This window comes from Hylobates moloch, unplaced genomic scaffold (assembly GCF_009828535.3).
Source record: "Hylobates moloch isolate HMO894 unplaced genomic scaffold, HMol_V3 SCAFFOLD_18, whole genome shotgun sequence".
NCBI classification, from domain to species: Eukaryota; Metazoa; Chordata; class Mammalia; order Primates; family Hylobatidae; genus Hylobates; species Hylobates moloch.
Genome location: NW_026652293.1, coordinates 58,474,074 through 58,500,599, shown reverse-complemented (window position 1 = coordinate 58,500,599; position 26,526 = coordinate 58,474,074). Strand labels below are relative to the sequence as shown.

The 26,526-nt window shown below is 37.4% G+C and overlaps 1 protein-coding gene across 7 annotated transcripts in view; it reads left to right on the top strand.

Annotated features, from left to right (window-relative positions):
• The window catches only part of ENAH (ENAH actin regulator), a 159,410-nt gene that overhangs the window by 116,975 nt on the left and 15,909 nt on the right, over positions 1-26,526 (top strand). For 4 of the 7 annotated variants that reach the window (XM_032136330.2, XM_058430914.1, XM_058430915.1 and 1 more), the window contains 7 exons: positions 6,377-6,461; positions 17,503-17,834; positions 19,047-19,841; positions 22,114-22,418; positions 24,030-24,175; positions 24,332-24,389; positions 25,149-25,197. In XM_032136330.2, coding sequence (XP_031992221.1) covers positions 6,377-6,461; positions 17,503-17,834; positions 19,047-19,841; positions 22,114-22,418; positions 24,030-24,175; positions 24,332-24,389; positions 25,149-25,197 — 1,770 coding nt within the window. Of the gene's footprint in view, positions 1-1,447; positions 1,505-6,376; positions 6,462-17,502; positions 17,835-19,046; positions 19,842-22,113; positions 22,419-24,029; positions 24,176-24,331; positions 24,390-25,148; positions 25,198-26,526 lie in introns of all 7 variants that reach the window. The other 3 variants (XM_058430916.1, XM_058430918.1, XM_058430917.1) reach the window with 3 other exon arrangements.

The following is a 26,526-nucleotide window of genomic DNA, read 5'->3' as shown; positions in this document are numbered from 1 at the left end:
TAAAAAACAGTTTAAACTTATAATTATTGAAAATATTCTAAATTGTTTATCTCCTGTGGAATGATCTCATTGGCTTGGTAGACATTTTATATGTACGCCTATGGTCTTTCTATATCTTATGTCATTACTGTAAATAAATATTGTGCATGCAACTTTAATACATTGGGTGATTGGAAGTACTTAGCAAAGGTGACATTTATCAATCTTATGTTTGCAAAAAAATATAGTGTATGTAATATTTTCAAAGCAAGACTTAATTGGATTATGTTAAATCTAATTTCTAAAAATGATGAAAAATTCTCTTATTTAAGACATTACCATTTTTAGATGTGTGTTATTTAAATATAAATTGATTTGGTTCTGATTTTTCTAAAACTTTTAGTTAGCATGAGTTGTATGTTTTAAATAATACAGTCTTAGGGGAGATCTAAAACACTGTCTTGTTTGCCTTTATGTGGGCTTTCTTAAGCCCCAGTGCATTTTAACCACTAATTGTTTCTTGGTTAATACCAACGGAAAAAGAAAATCTTTCCCATGCTGAAAATAATTTATTTAGGATTTTACAGAAAATTATCGATGTAAAGTTTTGGATGTCACTAAAGTAATAGTAAAAAAAAAAATTTACTTTTGTTTGTCTCATCCCAATTTTGAGTGTCACTTTGATTTCAGATAAACCCTTCCCCTTTTCTTAGATCATCACCTTCTCATTGAGTTTTTTCTCCTAAAAAGAATTTACTTCATTGACAGTTAAGCTAAAATTTAATGTAAATAGCTTAAACAAATGGCTGTTTGATCTGGCCACACATTTTTAATAAGACATTTTGTCAAGTATGTGTATATATATATATTGAGAAAAAAATAGTAACGTGGCTTGGTAAAAAATGAATAGCTGATTTTTAGCAAACCAAAGATATTCTTATTTTGTATCAATGAATATAAAACTCTTTATTGCAGTGTGCCATTTATAATGGCTTTGGTCTCTTTCCAACTAGTAGGAATGAGTTAATTAAGCACTTCCAAGCCTAAATTTTTTTCGGATTCAATTCTCCTAACTGAGAGTATAGATCTTGTGAAATTAACACTAATAGCCATAGATCTTGACTTCCTCTACCGTATCTTCATTGACTTTAAAAATATATAACCCTAAAATGCTGGTTGCACTCTTTGACCGTATAACTTAGGAAATAACTAAGTTATAAGTGCATCATTTGATTTATGGCTGCTTAGAGGGTTTTTCCACAAAAAAAGATTGCATAAATTTTTTTTAAGAGCCGATGTTAAAGAGGATGCGTTTTTATTAAATTACAGAGCTTCCAGGATGAGGATCTAGATAGGACGTATGTATAAATACATTTTGAACATTTCAAAGCACCTTTTAGTTTATGTGAAGTTCTTCAGATGGCCCCGTTGTCCTTCGAAGCTTCTAACACCAAGGTGTCTGTTGCAGCCCAGAGCAAGGTTACTGCTACCCAGGACAGCACTAATTTGCGATGTATTTTCTGTGGTAAGCAACATTATGTTTACATTACTTTTTCAAGCTGTGGTACATGCTACTTGCGCATTTCCATAACTTTTGTTTTCTTAGGCCATAGTCTGGTTTGTGATATTTGGGATATATAGCAAGCTATTGTTTTTATGTTGTGATATTTGTTGTGGTTCATGTAGGTGATTTGGTCAGCTTTGAGTTGGCTTGTTAGTGAAGATTAGAATTAGTTAGAATTAGGATCTTAAAACTATTCTTGTCCACCTCTTCCAACACAAATGAAAGGGGTTTTTGTTTGTTTGTACTTTTTTGTTTTTAATTATTTTGTTTGGGAGCAAATTTTTGATTTAGAACTTAAGGAAAAAATTTATGTCCATCTTAATATGATTTGAGGAACGTAAATGTGCCTTATGCAAAGGAAACTTTTGCTTAACTTGAATTAATTTTAGGTGTGCATGTTGTGAGGCAGATGTAAGCTATTACTTGCTTTAATAGGTTGATTTCTGATTGACAGCCTCCTTTATTCGGTAGGTTAGAGATCTGTGACTTAAGTGAATTTAGGCTTATTGTTTTCTTTCACTCTCACTCTCATATACACACGTGTGCACATATATGTATTGTTTGCATGGACAAACCAGGTATGTCACTTAGCTACCCCAAATTAGAGATAATAAGATATATACCCAAGGATACGCATCTATCTATAAACACAGATAGATACATATCCTTGTCTAAATTCTTTTTATTTCCATTTGTTTCTGAAACTTTCTGTTTTAAAAACCCAAGTTCCAAAGAGTTACTTTTAATTACTTGAGCTTTGAAAAGAAACCTCATATATACCTTTTTGATTCATGTGTACCTTGCTAGCCAGATTGTTTTATGAGAGAGGTAAAGTTATTAAATGATATACAGTATTGCTCCAATTTTACACAAAGTGTTCAGCTCTGTGTATGTACTTTATGTGACTCAGAATTTTTAATGTGACTCCTCAATACTAATGATATTGTTTTTTTTTTACCTACGAAGAGAATTATTTTAAAATGTATGTACTTTCTGGTTTAGGCAAAGAAGTACGTGTTGCAAATTTCTTTAAAATAAAAAAAAGAAAAAAGGAAAGAAAAGAAAAGGCTAATGTATTTGTTAGTCACTTAAAGTTATATTTTAGGATTGTTCCAGAGGACACAGTTACAGCAGTGAGCCTATTGTGTGGCTGTTCATAAATCTCTCCTCTCCCTCCCAGATCCCACAATTAAACACTGCAGATTAAATGTGTAATCAGTAACTTTTTCTCCTCATTTTTCTGCCTCCTCCTGGGGGTTTTTCCAGGCTATCTTTTGAACTAGTCATGAGTGATTATTGATATTTGTGTTATTAGGACTCTCTTTAGCTCATTTTGAAAACCCACCCAATGTTGTATACCTTTCTATTTAATATGTTGAGGTCCATACGCAGAATAATGGATACTTTACCCAATTGCAGAGAAAATATTGATTTGACCTAAGTGAAGGTGAATCTTTAAAGTTGTAAAATCATGTGTTAAAAAGCAGATTTCCCCCCATTATTACCTTTAATTTAACTGTGTGCAAACAATATAACTACCACGTTGCTAAGTTTAAACTTGATTGTATTGTGTATATAATAACACCGATTTGTCTTTTAGTCCTGTGTTTTTAAATAGTCTGTGGCTAATTGTGAAAATAGATTTGTGAAAATTAAAATGTGACATTAAGTGGAATGTGCTTTAACCAAAACTCAATATTGAAGGCAAGACTGACATGCAGTTCCTATTATAGAGTCTCCTGATCTGATTTTAATCATTGATAGGATACTGTATCAGTGACATTGCCACATTTCTTTGTTACAAACAGTAACTCACAAACTTTGCTATATACCTTCTTCTTGTAGCCAGGACAAATTAAGATCAGCCACTATCTTTGGCTGTGAGGGAGAGAACAAACTCTCAAACGGCTGCTATTCTTTATGATAACACAGAAAGAGCAAAGCAGGTTCACTAGTTTCTTAACCTTGGTTGTTCTTCCCTCTTTTTCCCCTTCCCAAAGGGCTGTTAACCACCACATGATGCTCATAAAATATTGTCATTTGCCCACTGAAATGGTTATGAAAGTACCTATTTTGCATTTTATGAGAACACACTCATTTAGGAACGTGACCTGTGTAAAGTAATGTTTATATTCCTGAACATACAGTGGCAGCTGAGACTTTGCCTGATCCTAGTTGCTGCTTCATGTCATGTGGGGTGGCTTTGGTATTACTTACCAATTTTATAGCCCATTAGAATGTTTGACAAGAAGGAAAAATGTAATTGTGTACCTTAAGTTTATATTTACCTGGAACTTTTAATGTTTATAGTATGTTTGTATTAATTTTTAAATGCACATAAATTTCAATGTGCTAGTTACTGCAACCTGACAATTTGAAGAAGAAACAAACAGAACAACCAGATTAAATGTAGATGTGAAAAAGTGCCAAGGGGAGTGATTCCATGCACGGACACACACACACACACATGCACACACCCCATTTAAAGGACGTCTGGAAAGACAAAAAACCCAAAAATCCATTATCATCACAAAGAACCATGTAGTAAAGAATTGTTAAGAGTTGTTCTAGGATCAAAATTCTCCCCATTTTAAAAGGATCTTCCTTGAAGCTTTTCATCTCAGCTGCAGGAATAAACTGTAGTAATTTTTTTTTATAATTATGATAACAGCCACAAATTATTACCCACATTTTAAAAATCTCCTTTCTGAACAGATTTGCTTAGTTAAGCTTTTAAAAAGCTTTAAAAAAAATATTCCAAAGCAGGTTCTGTAAATTGCTAAAAGATTTTCTTTTCTTAGCTTTTGTGAGTTACATTAAACTTGTGTTAGTTTTTTAAAAACCTGTTAAATAGGATTGAGTTGAAATTTTGACGTCTTTTTTGAATCTATATATTTGAATTAAAACTGAGATTTTAATTGGCAAATTTAATCCATTAATAATACCTTTGATATATAACACCTGTCCTAGGTGTGTGACTGGAATAATTGCATTCTTCTTTGAGGTAGATGCCAAACAAGTCTAACCTACTCACATTCAGCTGTTTCATTATTTAAGCAGCCTGAGGCTTTCAACTTAAATATTCAAGTAAACATTATTTTAAAAAATAGTTAAAACATAATGATCTTGTGAGTTGCCCATGCTAAATGCTCACATTTGGTACTTTGGATATATAAAGTACATTCCCCAAATAATTTCATGCTACCTCAGATTTACCCGCCCCTCCTTGCACTTGTGTGTCCCCAGAAGAGAGGTCTTTTCCCTGTAAAGTATTAAACATTTGTGTATAGCCTAATAGGAGAGTCTGTTTTTACATCATTATTTTAATTTCCCAAGGAAAGAATTCTAGTCTGTTTACTAGACAGCAATCGTGTATTTTTATTTATACAAACATTTAGATGTGTATTTAATTTCAAAAGTTTTGGGGTTTTTTTTGTTATTGATTACATAGGATTAATTTTTTTTTATATTTCCTTTATTTGGTTTTAAAAATAGCAGACTCTTAGGAAATCTAATGAAATATATCACTGCAGTTGTCATCAATTTGTCTTTAGAGGACAAATTAAGTGATTAATCTAAAAACATTTGTAAAGAGGTGAGAAAAAAAGTTAGTAGGTAAGTTCAGATCAAATTAATTCTGTTTTTCCACACTTGGGATACACCAGTACTGCATTGCATCCTAATAAATCTTTACTTCTGGTTGTGAAATCTACTCCACTAGTATAAAATACTTTGCACGATTAGCCCATAGATTACAAGAATTTAGTACACAGAAGGATTTATTTCGTAACTTTTAAATAAGTTGGCTACAAATCTTTCAAAATACCTGTTAGGAGCATTTGCTGGTACACTAGAATTCACAAATATATGTAGTGTGTCATTACTCATATATTCTTCTCTAAGAGTGGAAGATAACTATTGTTTCTTTACTTTCTTGTTTACTGAATTAGACTTTAAGATTGTTCTATTTTAACCCTAGGTGTTATATATTAGCTCCAGTATTTATCTCATTTTGTGACAGATTTAATTTTTATATCCAATGACATTAAGATGTCCCATAATTCAGTGGCATTCTATCTAAGATGCAAAAAACAGGTCTGCATTGTACATGGTATGTGGGAATGGATGGTCATTAGTGTCTCATGACAGAACCATGTTGTATGAATGCAAGTTTTTTTTTTTCTTCTTACCCTAAATGAAAACTTAAAATTACCTATTACATTAAAAATTCAGTTCAGTAGGTTAATTACTATATGGAAGTTTAGCAAATGTTTGTTTTCACCAGTGCTGGAAATGCTAGGCCATTAGACAAAAATGGCAGCTTAAATTGGGCAAATTTGATAAATGCTTTAGCATACTGGAGTCTAGTAATAAGGTTCTCATGCTCTCTCTCTCTCCTGTTTTTCATTTCCAGTGTTCTATTTAGGTGAGTTTTTGAATTCTGATTTTTCATTTAAGTTCTCCCTCTCCACTTCATGAATAATTACCCCAAAGAGAATGTCTCATTGTCTTAGAAAATGTCAAGCTTAGGTGCCTCTTCAGATGCTCATCGAACACTTGTTTTACTCAAGCTCTTCATATATAAATGTTTCTTTTTCCTTATTGTTGATGTTTTCCATTTGTTTCAAGTAAGCCTTCTGGAGATGATGACAGTATTATGTTGCAGTCTTTCATTTGCTCTGTGTTATGTAAAGCTTATATTTTATTTTGCTAGACAAAAAGAAGACACGTTTGTAAATATGTGATGGTTTTATGTTATTCTCATGATTTTATCTCCTCTATCCAGCTAGATATGAAGATAATGTTCATCTGTAATGTTTTCTCCCTCCGTAGGGCCAACATTGCCTAGACAAAACTCACAACTACCTGCTCAAGTTCAAAATGGCCCATCCCAAGAAGAATTGGAAATTCAAAGAAGGTAAATTTTCAAGTTATTGTTTGTACTTTTTCTTTATGCTTCAGAAGACAAAACTGAACATCCTGTGTTTAAAGTAGATTATGTCTTATCAGCTGTTGAAGAGTCACAACTTATTCTTATATTAGTAAGTTTTGCGACTATCATTAATAAGTTACCAGATACTTGTTATGCTGGACATGAGATGTTATAAAATTTCATATGTGTTTTTTTTTTGTAAAAATTATACTCAGGGTATGTTTAAAATATTGTAAATACACTTAACAGAATTCAAAATCTTCTTATGGTTCAAGAAGTCTTACTTTTGTAATTATAAAGTGATTTGTGACTACTATGATTTTCATGTGACAAATTTAACTAAAAAGTTGAAATAGTGTTGGCTGTTTCTGTAACACATTGATCTTCAGATATTACTATAGGGTTTAGTAGTAGAATACAAAATCATTCTCTACTGGGCAGCATTCTTCCATGACTGGGAGTTCTCTGAAAGTGGGCAGAGTACGTAGGCTGACAGGCAAACCTTTGGAGTACCAGGATGGCGAGCAGGCAGGCCTCAGAACTGCACAAACGCTGAGCTACTTAAAGTTCCACCCGAAGCCCCAACTCATCTGAGGCAGCTTGTTCAGTTTCTTTAGAGAACAGTCTTCCTTGGTAAATGCCATTCCATCCATTGAGCTGGGGTTGGGGAGGACAGGGGAGGAGCTGGTACAGCTGTTCTTCAGACAATGTATATACTTATTAATCAGCTTGATTATTGTGGCACTGCTCATTCCCGTTCTCTCTACCTGCTGACCTCAAGTTAGGTCTTTCCCAGCTTCCTCTTCCCATGTCTGCTTTGACCGTCTTCAGTATGTGTTCTGGGTTGTGGATGCCTCTGCTGCTCCATTTATTTATGTCACAGGCATTTTTTTGTTCTAAGTGCTTAAGTTATATTGGGAAGGGTGGGGAGAGTGGAGGGAACAAAAAGCTTTAAACTCATCAGACAATAGACATGACATGATACAGTAGAAGATGGTAAGTGCTATGGGGAAAAATGTAACAGAGTAAGGAGGATTATATGTTGTGGAGGGGCAGAGGGAAGTGCTGGTTGAATTTTATTTTATTTTTCCATCCATTACTTATCAGTCTCAATACTTGTGAGTTTAAATAGAGTGGTCAAGGTAGATCTCACTGAGGTGAAAAGAAGGAATTAACCAAGCAGATACCTATGTAAGTGCATTCTGTGCAGAGGCCTTAAGGAAGGATAGTGCTTGTGTGTACAAGGGAAAACAAGGAGGCCGTGGAGGCAGGAGCACAAGAGAGTATTAGGAGATGAGGTCAAAGGTAATAGAGGTCAGATCATTCAGGACCTTGCAGGCTACTGTGAAGAATTTAAACTTTACTCTGAGAGAAAGGAGAACCATTGTACAGTTTTGAACATAGGCATGATCTGACTTAAAATTTTAGCAGAATCAGTCAGGCTGCTCTGTTGAGCCTACACTATTGAGACACGACTTGAGGCAGGTGCAGGGTTGTGACAGCAGCTCAACAAGAAAGCCAGTTAAGAGGCTGTTGCAGTGAACTAGGCAGGAGATAATGGTGGCTTCCCTCAGGTAATAGAAGTGGTTGTTGAGAAGTCAGATCCTTATATGTCTTGGTGGATTGTATGGTGGGGTATGAGGGAAGGAGAGGGGTTGAGGTTTTTAGGCTAAGCTAGTGGGAAGGATGGAGTTGCCATTAATAGTTGTGAAAGACTGCGTAGAGCAGGTCTTGTTGGGGGGTGTCAGAGATGAATTTTGAGGATGTTCGGTTGAGATTTTTACTGGACATGTAAGTAGAGATGTTGAATATTAGTCTCTAGGAGACTAAGGAAGAATTCTAAACATATAACTCTTTCCTACCCTTTCTGTCTTCCGGAAATCTCATGATAAATTTGCGCTACTAATGACCACCACCTTCAGTTTTCTACTTGGTCATGGGTTTATTTATATGCATTTTAATTGATGTTTCTGGAATTTTAGTAGAATTTTGGGGAAGATTACAGGACTCCTCAATCTACCAACCTGAATAAGAGTCCAGACAGTCCTGTCTTGTCATCTCCCTGCTCAGCATTCCTTATGGCTGCCTCTCCTCACATCCAGTTTACTTCTTTGGCCTGGCATTTAGGAACTCACCCCGTGTTTGTGTTTCACCCCTCATGACTGTCTCTGTGTACACCATACTCATCTTTTCCTCGGTGTTTGTGTGTAGCATTCACCTCTTCTGACATGTCCTTCTCATATCCTTTCTACGTTGTCATTTTCTGTAGACTCTTCTCCGTGCACACTGATGTTCTTCTTTTCTGAATTCCTGTAACTTAATCACACAGTGTTTTGTATTTTCTTCCTACTTGTTTATTTTACGTTTGAGTATTACCTCCACAGTGAACATTATGGGCTAATTTGAGAGTAGAAACCTCAATAAAATTTCTAATAAAAAGTTAAGAAGTTTCTGGTACCGAATTAATTTATATGCAGGTTTTGGGGTATAAGACAGAAAATATATATTTGTCCTTTAATGTAGTAATTTTCTTCACTTTTGCCTAATTTTTTCCCCACTCTAAACTCATGGTTTGGAGGAGAAATTACTGATGTTTAGCTGGTAAATGGCCTTTTAGAGACTTCCCAGGTGCTAGGGAAGACATTACCCAGAAAGGTTGTTGAGTTGATTAAGATAACACACTCTTTTCTTGCTGCCTAGGATTTTCTGTGTTTTTTGGGAGTTGGTGGGAGGTTCATGGAGGAGGTGCTCTTTGAGCTGTGCCTAAAGAGGCAATAAAGTAGGAGTTTCCAGTCATAGAAGGGAAAAGCATTCCAGGAAGAAAGAGTAGGCGTGTAAAGGCGATGCAAACACACGTGCAATGTGAGTACGCTTCCTCCTTTCCCCTCCAGGACCAATGGTACGGTTAGATGAGGTTGTGTCCACCTTGTAAGGGCCTTATATACAATTATAAAAAAGGTATTTGTCATTTTTCTTTGACATATATCCCGTACAATCTATTTTTGCCTGTGGTTAAACCATACTTGGAAAAAGATACCACAAAACTCTAAAATATCTACTAAATATTTATATAGACACTTAGTACTGGTTTTCACTTTCTCTCAGCTGACAGTAGTGCATGGCTGGATCTGGTTGTGTAGGCTCGCAAACGGGAAGGATGTATAGCACAGTCTAGTGTGAAGTTTGGTTCTCAGTAGAAATTATATTTCCAAAATTTATTTCATGTGGTTATTTATATAAAAATCATTTTTTAAAACTTGATTTAATCTTCAGAGGCACAATAAAATACCCTCAGGCCAACTTTATACTTCATAAGCTGAGTGAAATTGTCCTGTTAACTTTGGCTGTTTAACTGGCCTTTTTCTATACTATTACTGGAACGTGTAATGAAAAACATTATCAGTTTGCATTATAAATTCACAGCTATGAGAATGTGGGTGAGGTGCCAAATGAAAAGAGGGATTAGGTGAAAGTTGGCCAACTTGGTTTCTTTCCTTTGCTCAGCTCCTAGACACTGGCAGCCAGACCTGTAGAGCCCAGCAAGAAACTAAGATTCCTCTGTGGGAAAATTGCCATGGCCAAGAGAAGACAGAGATGTTGACACTCGTCCTTGCCAGTGAAGCTCGTTTAGTTAAGGGCCTCTGATCAACTTTGGTGCTACTTATAAATGTGAACAGACAGCCAAGGATCATCAAACCTTTCAGGCCAACTTCTATAAAAGAAAGACCAAAACAAAGAGTTGAAATTGTATGAAATAGATGCAATGCAGGGAATGGAAGAAAACCTAAAAATATACTGCAATAGCTTCAGAGAACTAGGAGAATATATTTCATTGATGAAATAAAAATTGGTAGTTATTTTAAATGGATCATTCTGAGAACAAGAAAGTAAACTTGGAAACTTTTTTTAAAAACCACCTTACTTTTGTCCCCCACCCGCCCCGAGAAGTAGAAGGGCCTGTGCTGTGGCTTATATAATCCCAGCACTTTGGGAGGCCGAGGCAGGCAGATCACGAGGTCAGGAGTTAAAGACCAGCCTGGCCAATATGGTGAAACCCAGTCTCTACTAAAAATGCAAAAATTAGCCAGGCCTGGTGGCATGCACCTGTAGTTCCAGCTACTTGAGAGGCTGAGGCAGAAGAATCGCTTGAACCCGGGAGGTGGAGGTTGCAATGAGCTGAGATCATGCCATTGCACCCCAGCCTGGCAACAGAGTGAGATTCCGTCTTTAAAAAAAAAAAAAAAAAAGTTTTGAGAACTAAGGTTGAGCAATTTATTCTCTGAAAATAGTCCTAAAACAAAGAGGTGGCATATGAGAAAGAAAGTAAAGTAAGATGATCAGATTAGAAGGTTCAGCATCCAAATAATAGAAGTTCTGGGGGAGTGGGAAGGAGAACAAAAACGTGAAGAAATTGAATTTGCAAATAAATAGCAAGAAAATTTGCTGGAACTCATTGATCGTCTAGATCAAAGGTCCGCAAACTTTTTCTGGGAAGGGCCATCTGTGTCATTTGCTAGACTCTTCCTTTGTAGCTCGCCATAGACAAAATGGAAATAAATGGTTGTAGCCAGATTTGGCCCTAGGGCTGTATAGTTTGCTAGCTTCTGGTGTAGGTCAAAAAAGCTTGCCAAAAGTCCAGCCCAGTAAGTGGGAAAAACACAAAGACCTCCCACCAAGGCCTCTCACTATGGTATTTTAGAATGCTGTCCTAGAATAAGTAAGATTTCAAATGCTTGGTAAGGGGTGGTGGGAGCGACAAGGTGGGGGAGCTTCAAAATCCTAAGAGAATCTCTTTCCAGTCTAAAATCTCCTCTTCTGCACAACTTCCTAAGAAGCTGTTGGAAGATCTGTTCTGTTAAGATGAGGGAGTAAAGCAAGAATGTTGAACCCATGACAGCATCCAGGAGACAAGGAATCCAACTTAGGAAAGAGATAGGTAATTCCCAGCACGACTAAGGTCAAAGCAAAACCTAGGGAGCAGCCCGTCCGGTTGGTGCCAGGAGGGCTGAAAGCTCCCGTCGGGTAGTTCTGAGGGAAAGCAAAACGAAAGAATAGAAAAACCTGACCATGGTTCTGCTATGTTGGACCATGTTGATAGGGATTACAGTTCTAATGGAGAGTTTGGGATGAAGTAGGGACAGGTATATAGAAAAAGAATTAAATTTTAAAAAGTACTACTTTTTAGCACCAAAGTAAGAAAAAAATTGTTCTAGAAAGTAAATGTGATCAGCAGTGAATTATGTGATACGTGAATATTGGTGTATCCAAAGTGGTGTTACGAGTTTATTGGGAAAATGGAGAAGAAAAGGTTTTGGGGAGCTAGAGATATAGGAATTAAATAATTTGTATAGTAGGAAGTAAGTAGATAACATCTAAATATGAAAAGTCTAGAAGTAATAGTTCTAAATGAATTACTGTATTTAGAAACATGTGATAAGTACCAGAGTATTGAAAATAATTGCTTCTGGGGAGCAAAATCAGAAGTGGTGAGCATTAGTAAGAGGATTACTGTACTGTTATAAGTCTTATAATATAATTTGGCTTTTTAAGTTAGTTATTACTACTGTTATGTTTAATTTTTTATTTTTAATAAATGTAGAGTCAATAGAGCAAATGTCTAAGCGTTCATTCTTATTAGTCTAATACCCTTTATTATTATATCATTTATTAAATAGTTTTTGGTTCCTACTCATAATTAATATTTGGCTTGGCCATGATGAGAAAACATTCTAAGAAACATGAGTCAGTCCTATGTTAGTCTCCACATAGAACCTTAATATAGTTAATATCTATAAATAGTTCGCGAATCACCAGTACTATCTGAAAGTTATAAGAGGGGAATAAAAATTGCGGCACAGAACTGAGCAGTTGGAACAATGAGAGTGTATAGCCCTCCTATTGGCCTTCAGAGGCAGGATGGACCAAAAGTTGACCGCCTTCTCTTGTGAGTATCAACTCTTGCCTCAGCGGCTTTGTAATATTAAAACTTAGCTGTCTGATTACATTTTATCCATGTTTTATTTGTTTACTGATAGTGAAGTGAAATGCTCATGTTATACAATCAAACTGTATCTGCGTAGTTGTATTTTCTGAGAAATGGCAATAATAACAGTGTTACTAAATATTACCAACTCAGAACATTTTTCCTAGACTGTTCCTATTTCATTTTGTTAAAGTTGAAATCATTCTTACTTACCTAATAACACTATTCATTATAGGTAAAGCTGGGTGAGATGTATTTTGAACTGATGTTATTTACATTTTACTTGCTTCAAGAAATGTCTTTGAGTCAACATAAACTAATGAATATATATTTAAAAAGCTGTTAATCTCAATGTGGGCTGGTGCTTTGTGCATCTATTTACATGTGGGGATAGCTGTTTTGGAGAGAAATAGGTATTTGGGTGGTGGAGGAACTGTGTCTGATATTTTTTAAATGCTTAAAAAATAATATTGATCATTCACACTATAATTATTTCTGAAAAAAATTTATATTCTCAGAAACTTTCAAATTATTGTAGAATATATACGCCTAGCTTAAAAGAAAAATTAAAGTAGTCTGTCAGGATTTTTCATGGTTCAGAATTAAGGCACTCTTTCTTTGAAAAAAGTCCTCAGACGATTCTATTAATGACTGAAGAAAACAGTTGGAGAGAGAACTCTAGGAAGAGGAGCCATGTGCATTTCCAGTATGTGAATTGGCAGCGATAATTCTGAGGAAAAGCAAAGTTTATAAATTTGGAAACTCCTCCTAGAAAGCTACACAAATGTCTTGCTTTAGAGGTCAAAACATGAGAGTCAAATTTATAAACCATCCAATTTAGGTGGGAATTATTCATGCCACACAAGATTTGGAAGCCAGAGATTTTCTGCTTGAATCACTATTTTGGGAAATCCGTTGAGATGGGCATCTTTTCAGCAAGCAGGCTAAAAATTAGCTTAAAGTGTTCAACACTTTCTTTTCTTACCTTCAGAACAAGAAAATAGTAAGAATCTCCTGCAGCTATATGAATTGCGTGCTTGAATCATCTGTCTGTGAACTTAGAAATACTCCCCAGCATTGTGCCCTTTTCCTGTACCAGTAGACACTCCTTATCTTTTATAGTCTGAAAACCCTGGAATATGATGACATGTGGAACAAACTTCTTAAGTCAATACACCCTAGCTGTAAATGCTGTTACCAATAATTCTTTCAGATTCACCTCACCCATGCCTGGCCTTCTGCTTGTGACTTAAGCTTACTTTTTGTGTGTTAAAAGCATTGTGTTGCTTAGAGAAACAGCCATTAACTTGGTGGTTAAAAAAAAACCCCAACTACTAAGAACTTGAATGAGAATTGAAATGTAGTCATAGAATACTATTTGGTTCAGCTGTGAGCAGCATTTACATTATCATGTGAATAATGTAAGCCCTGAATATTGATTTTTCCGTATTGGGAGAAGCATGAGTATAGTGAGGGAGTTGTAGAAGGCATCTTCCTGTTAGAAAGTAGATAGCGAAAGCTAAAATGTAAGAAACAGCTACAAGAGTAGGAAATGGGTGGGAGGGTTGGGGCAGTGAACTACTGATGTTTGTTATAAGCTTTAAAAAGTATGTATTTATGTTGTTTTGATAAAATAGAAGAAGTAACAGAAATGCTCAAAGATCTAAAAACTTAGATCTTTTCATCATAGATTTCTTGGGACAGCTACTGTGCTCTTAAATATTTTTCTTTAGCTTCTGTATTTAAATTTGTTCTAATTAGAATAATATGGGCGTATCTTTTGCCCTTTGGGCACAACAGATTGCTTTCAATATTATATTTTAAATGGCCCATATTTTTTGATATATGTTGAATATCTGAAATTTAATACAGGCTCCAGCTGAGTTTATTAACTGCAGGTTACTGGAAAAACAACAACAACAACCAACCCTGACTTTTCTTTGTTTATTATTAAAAACATTCTTTTGAATACATCTAATTTCTTCCCCTCATCCCTGCAGGGATATTGTTATCCCTCAAAAACTTTGGCAGCTAGTGATTTATCAAATAGCATAATGAAGTCAGTACTAGATCCTGAAAATCTGATTTTATTAGTAGTCAGTATCTCAAACAACTGCTCATAAATAACTACTCATAAATAAAGTCAGTTTCTTGTGTTTTTCTCTTGCAGTCATTGTTAAGTGTGATGGTATGTCCAGGAGAGGGTGTGTGTTTTGTGAGAGCAGTGGGGTTGATATATTTGTCAAATGGGCCTTTTCTTTTGTTGTATAGCCAGCTTAGGAAACATGAAGGAGAGAGCTTTTTGGAAAGATCTTACTGGTGTGTTGGTACCGCTGGAAGGAACAAAGGATAGCATGCATGTGCTGTCATTGAGCTTTGTCTCTAACTAGACCCACCCAGTTTATTAGCCAGTCCAGAAAGTCCCAATTCAAAATTTTCAAATAATAACTATTGTTAGGCCGGGCGCAGTGGCTCACACCTGTAATCCCAGCACTTTGGGAGGCTGAGGCGGGTGCATCACGAGATTAGGAGATGGAGACCATCCTGGCTAACACTGTGAAACCCCGTCTCTACTAAAAATACAAAAAATCAGCTGGGCGTGGTGGCGTGCGCCTGTAGTCCCAGCTACCCGGGAGGCTTAGGCAGGCGAATGGTGTGAACCTGGGAGGTGGAGCTTGCAGTGAGCCAAGATTGTATGGCTGCACTCCAGCCTAGGCGACAGAGCAAGACTCTGTCTTGGGGAAAAAACAAAAAAAAAACAAAAACAAAAAAACCAAAAAAATTATTGTTATAGCCCACATTGAGTGTTCTTATGTTTCAGGTACTTCTTAAAGAGCTTTTAGGTATTACTTCATTTAATCTTCCCCACAGTGCTATGAAATATATATGTGTAAGATAAAGATACCTTTTTTTTTTTTTTTTTGGAGACAGGGTCTTACTCTGTCACCCAGGCTGGGGTACAGGGGCACAATCTCAGCTCACAGCCACCTCCATTCCCCGGGTTCAAGTGATCCTCCTGCCTCAGCCTCCCAAGTAGCTGGGATTACAGGCACACACCACCACGCCCAGCTAATTTTTGTAATTTTAGTAGAGACAGGGTTCTACCGTGTTGGCCAAGCTAGTCTCAAACTCCTGACCTCGGCCTCCCAAAGTGCTGGGGTTACAGGCATGAGCCACCGTGCCCGGCAAAGATAACTTTTTTTTTTTTTTAGGGAAGGTTAATTGACACAATTTTTCCTGAAAACAATTTGGAACCATGTGTCAAAAATCTTAAATTCATACCTTTTCACCTAGCAAAATGTATGTCCTTATTGATCCTATAGAAACAGAAAAAGATTCAAAGATGAACACAGTGTTATTGCAGTATTGCCAATAGTGTTAGGATAACTTAATATCCTACTGTAGGAGACTGCTTAGACTGTGGACAGCTAAACAATCGAATATTATTATGTACTCATGGAAAATAAAGATGCTGAACTAAGTGCCTTAGGATAACATTCTGTCTCTCTCTCTCTCTCTCTGTGTGTGTGTGTGTGTGTGTGTGTGTGTGTGTGTGTGTGTGTGTATCCAGCCAGAGTTGTACACACAGGCAGGTTCTCATCCTAGATATCCTCAATTTTACTAACTTCTCCCTCCCTCCCTTCCTCCCTCTCTCCCTCCCTTCCTTCCCTTCTTTTTCTTCCTTCCCCCCTTCCTCCTTTGTTTTCTTTCATTGTTTTTTGGAGACAAGGTGTCATTCTGTTGCCTGGGCTGATGTGTGGTGATGTAATCTTATCTTACTGTAGCCTCAGACTCCTAGGCCCAAGTGATCCTTCTCCCTCAGCCTCCCAAGTAGCTGGGAATACAGGTGCATGGCACCATGCCTGGCTGATTTTAAAATTTTTTGTAGAGATGGGTCTTGCTTCGTTGCCCAGGCCCATCTTGAACTCTTGAGTTCAAACAGTCCTCCCACTCAGCCTCCCAAAGTGCTAGGATTACAGGCCTGAGCCACTTCACCCAGACCAACTTTCACAATATATTGAGAGAAAGGAAAGCAGATTTCACAGTAGCGGGAAATGGTTACATTTTATTTTGTTTTTAAAGTTTATGTGTGTATTTTTACACGAGGGAAAGTCTAGAGGTATATAGGGGTGTGTGTGTGTATGTGTATGTATATGTGTATATATAGATGTGTGTGTCTTTATATACATATGTTGATGATAGTTGCCTCTGGATATGAGATTTCAGTCATTTAAAGTTTATTTCTTCTTTCTTGACTCTTTTTCATTCAGTAAACTTTTTTATTTTATTTTATTATTATTATTATTTTTTTGAGATGGAATCTTGCTCTGACACCGAGGCTGGAGTGCAGTGGCACGATCTCGGCTCACTGTAGCCTCTGCCTCCCAGGTTCAAGCGATTATCCTGCCTCAGCCTCCCAAGTAGCTGGGAATATAGGCGCACGCCACCACGCCCGGCTAATTTTTTATATTTTTGGTAGAGATGGGGTTTCACCGTGTTGGCCAGGCCGGGCTCAAACTCCTGACCTCAAGTGAGACACCCGCCTCAGCCTCCCAAAGTGCTGGGATTACAGGTGTGAGTCTCCACACCCGGCCCATTCAGTAAATATTTATTGAGCTATTGCTGTGGCCAGTCATTGTATTTTCTGAAATTATTATTATTTGTACCATTAAATTTGATGTTAAGGATATTAAATTTTACAAATTTTTTCACTAAATGATTAAAATAATGACTTGGTTATTAAAGTGGTATGTTATTTGGAAAATTCATTTACTTGCAAGAGTACTCATGAAAAGTACAGAATAAAATGAAATGTTAGTGTAATGTGCTGAAGCATTCAGCCAATATGATGCTAATAGGAGAAATGATTTTTATTTGTATGAAACAATCTCTATCCAAGGTAGCCTTCATGTGGGAGGAGAGATGTTTGCATGCTCTACATTGCTTTTATTTGACTCAGAAACAGTTTACATAGGTGAAAAGAATCGCTTTTTCATGATGAGTAGCCATAGATGCATGTTTTTACTTTTTTTTTTTTTTCAGACAACTACAAGAACAGCAACGGCAAAAGGAGTTGGAGCGGGAAAGGCTGGAGCGAGAAAGAATGGAAAGAGAAAGGTTGGAGAGAGAGAGGTTAGAAAGGGAAAGGCTGGAGAGGGAGCGACTGGAACAAGAACAGCTGGAGAGAGAGAGACAAGAACGGGAACGGCAGGAACGCCTGGAGCGGCAGGAACGCCTGGACCGGGAGAGGCAAGAAAGACAAGAACGAGAGAGGCTGGAGAGACTGGAACGGGAGAGGCAAGAAAGAGAGCGACAAGAGCAGTTAGAAAGGGAACAGCTGGAATGGGAGAGAGAGCGCAGAATATCAAGTGCTGGTAAGAAGTTTACAAACTCTTCTGTGTTCTTGTATCGGAGCTTGGATGATGTCTCTTGTGCAGTCATGTGTTAAAATATTTCACATTTGAGATGTTTGGGATTAAGCCATACAATTTGAAATTATGAAAAATATGCAGCAATTACTACTTTAACATTTTCTTTTTATTTCTCTCTATATTGCTTTTATTGCTTGGAGACTTAAAGAAAGCTCTTGGAAATTTTTATTCTGCCATTCTAATTCTTCTAACTCCCTATAAAATGGCTATAAAGTGTAAGTGTGTTTTTATGGGAAATTTTTTTACTGGATGAACTTCAAATATATTTCCCTCATGAGATCACTTAAATTGTCTCAAATACTATAGTACTGTAGTACCATTCAGCAAGAAATTTGCTTGATTGCATTCTAAAGATTTTGGAGGAAGAATTATTTTAGAGAAATATTCTCTAAGACTAGTTATTTAAATATGCTTTCTAGTATTATGAAAAATTAGTGAAAATTACGGAATCTGATGGAATTTACTGAAAGACATAAGGGTTAATATATGGCTGAAAGTTTGAGATATTTTAACGTTTATTAAAATTAGCATTCATTATAGGATTTAAGAATATTCCTTATGGCCTGTATAAAAAGTCTCAATGTGGTTTGATTAAATAGTGGTTGGTTGGTTGGTTTATTGTTTAAGTTAATTTATGTATTTTTAGCTATCTATTTTCTGGAGTTATGGCCAACAAAACAAAACTTTTCCACAAATTAGCATTGAATAGGAGGTTTCTCACCCTTCGTATTAAATGTTTTGCCAGCTTTACTAGTTTTGCTATTTGTTGTTTTTAAAAAAACAACTAAATTTATTCTTCTGTTTATGGTCCTAGTCATGTGATTTTAATGTCCTTTTTCTTGTGGACTAAATAAAAAAATTAAGACTAATACTAGCCTTTTCTTGTAAAAGAAATTAGTCAATTAAATTTATTAATCCACTTATTAGATAAAAAGGAAACTTATTTCATCCCCTTCTGAATCTCAAAATGTATTTACAAGTTAAAATATTCTTGGGTGAAAATAGTTATTTGCGTTTGTGCCTAATTCTCTGATACTAACTGTAGTCTACATTTATACATTGTGTCTGAATGCTGGTTTTGTGGCTTCACTAGCTCCCTTTTTCTCTCTCCTTTTTTATCCTGTCTTTTGCTGCTGCTTTCCACCTTCTGTCCAGCTCCATCTTCAGACAGCTCCCTGTATAACGCTCCACTTCCTGAGTATTCCAGTTGCCAGCCTCCTTCAGCACCTCCTCCATCATACGCTAAAGTCATCTCAGCTCCAGTGTCAGATGCCACTCCTGATTATGCTGTAGTGACTGCTTTGCCACCTACTTCCACACCCCCTACACCACCACTGCGACACTCAGCGACACGTTTTGCAACATCTTTAGGTTCAGCCTTCCACCCTGTTCTTCCCCATTACGCTACAGTTCCTCGTCCTCTGAACAAAAACTCTCGACCTTCTTCTCCTGTGAACACACCCTCTTCTCAGCCTCCAGCTACGAAGCCCTGTGCCTGGTCTACTTCCAATTTTTCGCCCCTCCCTCCATCTCCTCCAATAATGATTAGCAGCCCCCCAGGCAAAGCTACTGGTCCGAGGCCTGTCCTCCCTGTTTGTGTTTCTTCTCCTGTGCCCCAAATGCCTCCATCACCAACAGCACCCAATGGGCTGGTTGACTCTGTAACATATCCAGTGTCTCCACCGCCTACCTCAGGGCCAGCAGCTCCTCCGCCGCCGCCTCCACTGCCTTCCCTCGCATCACTCTCACACTGTGGATCTCAAGCTTCTCCTCCTCCAAGCACCCCTATTGCCTCAACTCCCTCATCCAAGCCTAGTGTTCTCCCTTCTCCCTCTGCAGCTGCCCCTGCCTCTGTTGAGACTCCTCTAAACTCTGTGCTGGGAGACTCTTCTGCTTCTGAGCCAGGCTTGCAGGCAGCCTCTCAGCCGGCCGAGACTCCAGCCCAACAGGGTAAGGCTTTCATTATTGCTACTAACAGCTAATCACTTGAAAATGTTATATAGCAGCGACTTTAATTGCCTGAATGGATGGGTAGGATGGTTTTGATCGTTGAACATTTATATGCCATAATGCCATTTTTTTTAATTAAAAAAATTAAAGTGGAAAAATGTTTTTCCTGTTGGATTAATTGCATTTGGAGGAATTTCCATATTGAACTAGGTTTGGTATCTTTTATAGTATCACAGTTAAAGATGTTTTCTAGTATTTAAGAGCCCCTCATAATACATTTCTTTCTTTTTTTCTTTTTTTTTTTCTTTTCTTTGTTTTTTTGAGACAGAGTCTTGCTGTGTTGCCCAGGCTGGAGTAGAGTGGCAGGATCTCAGCTCACTGCAACCTCTGCCTCCCGGGTTCCAGCGATTCTTCTGCCTCAGCCAGCTGAGTAGCTGGAGTTACAGGCACATACCACCACGCCTGGCTAATTTTTGTATTTTTAGTAGAAACGGGGTTTTGTCATGTTGGCCAGGCTGGTCTTGAACTCCTGACCTCATGTGATCTGCCCCCTTCGGCCTCCCAGAATTGCTGGGATTACAGGTGTGAGCCACCTCACCCAGCCAATACATTTCTTTCACTGGGAAAACTTTGCTTGACACATTGATCTACCACACAATAAATACATGATCTAAATTGTTTTCCCTCATTTTCTGGGAGACTTAGATATATTTAGTGCCCAACTGTAGTCATTAGATACGTCATCCCAGAGTTTCCTTTGGAGCAGTTCTGGTCTTGGGCCCTGTTTCCTTCTTGCCTTTCCTATATTAGATGCCCCATGTTGGACTTTCAGGGTAGGTGTCACCCTAACCCTTGGAGCATTATGACTTTGCAGGAGGAGTAGAGAGGATGGCAGGCTTCGTATATGCCCTAAAGGGTTCCAAGGTCCAAAATTACAATAAGTAGTGGCTTGAAGGGGTAATCGAGAGAGAATAGCATCCTCTGTAGTTATTCTCCCCACCCCCCACCTTATTGTTATGGTAACAGGGAAGGGAGGATGTAATCTCTAAGTGGATTATTTGTAAGTAGAAAAGGACGTGGTTCTGTAAGTAAATAAGAAGATGCTTGGCAACCCTCGTTTATAAAATACGATTTAAGGAGGACTACAGAAAGAAAACTGAAAACAAATTTGTACTTAAAGAAGCATTGCAAGGCTTGTTATTGCTGTATATATATATATTTTTTGTTGTTGACTTACCAAATTTGCTTAAAAGGTTAGTCAGAATTCTAAGATGTTCAGTTTGGTTTCACCGTGACAGTTATACTGTACAAAATGGGCACAGCCAGCCTGACAAAGTGACCTGCTGTAGCTTCAGAACTCTTAACAACCCCTACAGAAGGGACAGACTATTTCTAGATGCTTCTTTTAACAATTTATGTTTTCCACTTGTGTAACTGCTCAAGCTGAAAAAGTTAGCAATTACCACCCAGTGTGCAAAATAGCATTTTATTCGTTCTGAAAACACCCCTCTTAAACCTTAACTAAAGGAGCACCTACTATTTCAGGATTCTGTTATTAAATAAATTCTTGTTCACTCCCTTTATGATTTTATAACATTTGAACATTTCTCTTCTTGCCCCCCATTTTGTGGGATAAAACAACTCTACTTCAAATCCTATGGTATTTACTTATTTCCGAGCGTTATTTTGAGGTTTTACTTTGTACTAGTGAATTCCTTTACTTCAGTGATTCTCAGCCTTGGCTATCCATTGAATTAAATGGCTGAAGCTGGGATTTACTCCTCCTTCATGTTTTTAATACAGCCACTTTGACTGTAAACAACTAAATGCATGTGTTCATTGTTACTGAATTTACTGTCTCAACACTTAAGGTTAATGTGGATTATTTTGGGTCTGTTATTTCAAGTAGTACTAACTGCCATCCTATATACTAGTTTGTTTTTTCGGGGATGCTTACCTCTTTTCCAAATTTAGAAGTATTTATTTTGCTTATTTACCAAATCCTCATAAAAAAAAATCTTAATTAGATGATCTGTTGCATAGTTCTATTACTAAAGCTCTAACCTAAAGTAAGTAGTTATATATACTTGGACCTTACATTTCAGTATCTTTCAAAAACTGACCTAGACTTTTACAACTATGATAAGTTGGACTCATTAAGTAAATACATGAGTCAGTTTAATTGAGCATGGCATTCTGTGTACCTTCCCACATAAAATAATATCACCCAGCTCTGTTGTTGATGGTCTTACTTAACATTTCTCTCTCTCAGGCATTGTCTTGGGACCACTTGCACCTCCACCTCCTCCACCACTTCCACCAGGGCCTGCACAGGCTTCAGTAGCCCTCCCTCCTCCCCCCGGGCCCCCCCCCCCTCCTCCACTCCCATCCACTGGGCCTCCGCCGCCCCCTCCTCCCCCTCCTCTCCCTAATCAAGTACCCCCTCCTCCACCGCCACCTCCTGCCCCACCCCTCCCTGCATCTGGATTCTTTTTGGCATCCATGTCAGAAGACAATCGCCCTTTAACTGGACTTGCAGCTGCAATTGCCGGAGCAAAACTTAGGAAAGTGTCACGGGTAAATACCTTTCTGAAAATTTTTTTTTTAATATGTCTTATTCTTCCTAAATACCTAAAATGTTGAATTTATTGTATTCTAATTTTATGAACTGTTATGAACTTCATTGATTTAAAAAATTGAAATAATTTACCTGGGCGCGATGGCTCATACCTGTATAATCCCTGCACTTTGGGAGGCTGGGGTGGGCCAATCATCTGAGGTCAGGAGTTCAAGACCAGGCTGGCCAACATGGTAAAACCCTATCTCACTAAAAATACACAACTTAGCCAGGTGTGTATAATGCCTATAATCCCAGCTGCTCAGGAGGCTGAGGCAGAAGAATCGCTTCAACCCGGGAGGTGGAGGTTGCAGTGAGCCGAGATCGTGCCACTGCACTCTAGCCTGGGTGACAGAGTGAGACTTCGTCTCAAAAAATAAATAAAAATTAAAAATTGATATAATTTAAATTTTTATAGTGAAGTTGTAAGAATAGTATAAATAATTTCTATAAATTCATCACCTACATTCACCCATTAACATTTTACCAGTATTTGCCTTTTTATTGCTTCTTTGGATATGTTTCCTTCTTTACACATGCACTTTTTTTTTTTTTCCTTTTGAGACGGAGTTTCACTCTTGTTATCCAGACTGGAGTGCAATGGCGCGATCTCAGCTCACTGCAACCTCCACCTCCCAGGTTCAAGCGATTCTGCCTCAGCCTCCTGAGTAGCTGGGATTACAGGCACCCACCACCATGCTCAGCTAATTTTTGTATTTTTAGTAGAGATAGGGTTTCGCGATGTTGACCAGACTGGTCTTGAAATCCTGACCTCAGGTGATCCACCCGCCTCAGCCTCCCACAGTGCCGGGATTACAGGTGTGAGCCATCGCACCCGGCCTATACATGCACTTTTGTTTGAATGATTTGAGAGTAACTCAGAGACACAAGCTTCTATTTTCCTAAGTACCTCAGTGTGAATTTTATAAGAACGAGGACACTTACCTGCATAACCAGTAGTATAATTATCAAAATCAGGAAAGTTAACATTGATAGAATACTGTAATCTACAAATGTATTATTCAAATTTCATCTATAGTCCAATGACATCTTTAGTGACAGTTTTTTTCCTAGTGCAAGATCATTTATTGCATTTAGTTATAATGTCCCTTTGATATACTTTATGACAGTTCCTCTATCTTTCATAATACTGGCATTTTTGAAGACTGTAGGGCAGTTATTTTGCCTGTTATCCTTCAGTTTGGCTTTTCTCATCTTTTCTCATTTTCCTCATCAGAGGAGAAATCTGATTTTTCCTCAAGATTAGATTCAAGTTATGCAGGGGTTGTTTTAGCAGGAATATTATCAAAGCAAAGTCATGCCCTTTTCATGGCAGCACAGGAAGAGATACATGATACTGTTTTATTGCATTCTTGGTGATAAGTAGTTTTGATAAACTCTTGTTGATATATAAAGTCAATGCTAAGAATCTTGGTTCTTAAAGCTTAAAAAATAATACTTAGGTTTTTTAAAATTAATGCTGATGTTTCCTTCTGTTTTAGATGTAATATATTAATAAAAATATGGTTGTCTAACATAGGAGTTGATTATGTCTGTATATTCTCATTAAGATGGAGGATACCTCTTTCCCAAGTGGAGGGAATGCTATTGGTGTGAACTCGGCCTCATCTAAAACAGATACAGGCCGTGGAAATGGACCCCTTCCTTTAGGGGGTAGTGGTTTAATGGAAGAAATGAGTGCCCTGCTGGCCAGGAGGTAAGGAATTTCATTATAATGGACATGCCCAGAATTGAGAGGATTTTAATTTTATTCCAAATACAACTAACTAGATGCACTTCTTTCCTCATAGAGAAGTGGTTTTTATATTGAATCAGATAATATTTTTAAAAATCGGATTTGCCTTCTTTGTAGGAGAAGAATTGCTGAAAAGGGATCAACAATAGAAACAGAACAAAAAGAGGACAAAGGTGTAAGTTAATAAAGATAGTCTACCATACCTTAAAATATGGAATTCAAGCACAGCTTATTCAGGAAATAGTGTCAGCATTTATTTAATTTGGGCTTAATTAGTTTGAACTTATATTTGCTAATTTTAAACTATGCATGTGAAGTGGCTTGTTTTGACTGTTATTTATAAATTTTTAATGGCAGTCTTAGTAAAATGAGTTGAATATGTGGAGTTTAATACTGTTCCTTAAATGAGTGAACGACATTTCACTACTTTCTCTCTTAGAATCTCAGTTCCCTTGCATTAATTTAAAAGGAAGTAATTCGCCTAAATTCATATGTTTTCCTTAGGAGCTCGATGGTTATTGGCTGTGCCCCTTAAGAATGTAACCTTCATGTCCTCCTCCCTGATTCAGCTGGGCAAACTCTGCTTTGTCTGTGCTGTATATTGGTGTGCAACAAATAATATGTTCCCCCTGCTCCATTTGGCCACCTTAGATGCCGTTCCTCAAATCTGTCTCTTGTGTCTGGCTTTGTAGCATTGGCTAGTGAAAGTTCTCAGGGAGAACACATGAGGAAAGGAGCTGTGGGGAGGGTCGAAGGAGGGGGAGGTGGTTGAAGACAGGAGAAGAAAGTCTAAGCTGAAATGAAAGGGAGAGAAGACCGATGAAAGAGAAAGTGGGAGTGGCAGAAAGAATATTAGAAGTGGACGTGTAAAACTAAATGTATATAGCAACAGGGGACTGGTAGATGTGATATTAATATATATCTGTATATTTAGGAAGATTCAGAGCCTGTAACTTCTAAGGCCTCTTCAACAAGTACACCTGGTAAGTTCAAGATAAATATTTTAACCTTTATAAACTTTCTCTAAATATTAATACTCCCCAGTTAAAAATTCCCCCTTTCCCCATGTTTGGACCAAGTGACTGGACACTAAAGTGCCAGAGTTCTTTGTTCACACCCGAAAACATTAACTTTCTTCCTCCTGGAAGCTGCTGTTACTTTCTTGAGGTTACTTACTAAAACAAGGAAAATATTAATGTACCATTAGGTGACGAGAGTATTTTTCATAATTGTTTTTCTAGAGGTAAAAATAAAGTGAGCATGTTAGTTAGTATGCAGTCTGCTTCAGAACATTCTCAAATTGAGAAGGATGTCCTAGCCATTCATTTGGGTGATATTGATAATTAAGGGAATAAAGTTTCTGATTTGTAAACTTAAAAAGTCTCCTTAAAATTCTGGGGAAGTGTTCTTGAATTCAGTGAAATTTCTGACATTGAGAATTCTTGAGCATCCAGTAAATCACCTAGAATATTAACAAAGTATATTTCACTAGAGGTACTTGATGGTACTGTATCCAAGATGAGAATGCGAACTCATTACATGTTCACATGTTATTTCCTCATATTTGATTAAAGACTAAGGGCTGGACTATCTATTGAACTCCTTATCTATTCTGGAATGAAACGACATAAATAAACTTGATGAGTTAATGTCTAGAGTGGTCCATAGGAAACCATTATAGAGAAATGCTTATATTCCTACAGTTTTGATTTAAAGACAACCAGCTGCATCTACAATTCCCTTTTTAATTTTCATTTTTAAAATTTTTTTGAGATGGGGTCTCACTCTGTTGCCCAGGCTGGAGTGCAATGGTGCGATCTTGGCTCACCGCAACCTCCACCTCCTGGGCTCAAGTGATCCTCCCACCTTAGCCCCCCAACCCCCTAAGTAGCTGGGGCCACAGGCACATGGCACCACTCCTGGCTAATTGTTTGCATTTTTGGTAGAGACAGGGTTTCACCATGTTGCCCAGACTGGTCTCAAACTCCTGAGCTCAAATGATCCACCTGTCTCAGTCTCCCAAGTTCTAGGATTACAGGCGTGAGCCACAGTGCGCCACGTAGAATTCCTTTTTTTTTTTTTAAGTACTTCTGAAGTTTTTGTTTTTGTGATTGTAATCCATCTTTTCACCACCCCCCCATTCCTCATTCTTATTATTAAATAGTGACTCTTCAGTAGCCTGATTGCTGTACCATAATTAACATCATGGCTTTGTTTTCTCTCTGAATAGGACTCAGTTTATGTTATTTTCATTAAAAATTCACTGGTTTGTGACCCACTTATTTTAGCTTTATCCTTCTTTCTGTAAGCCA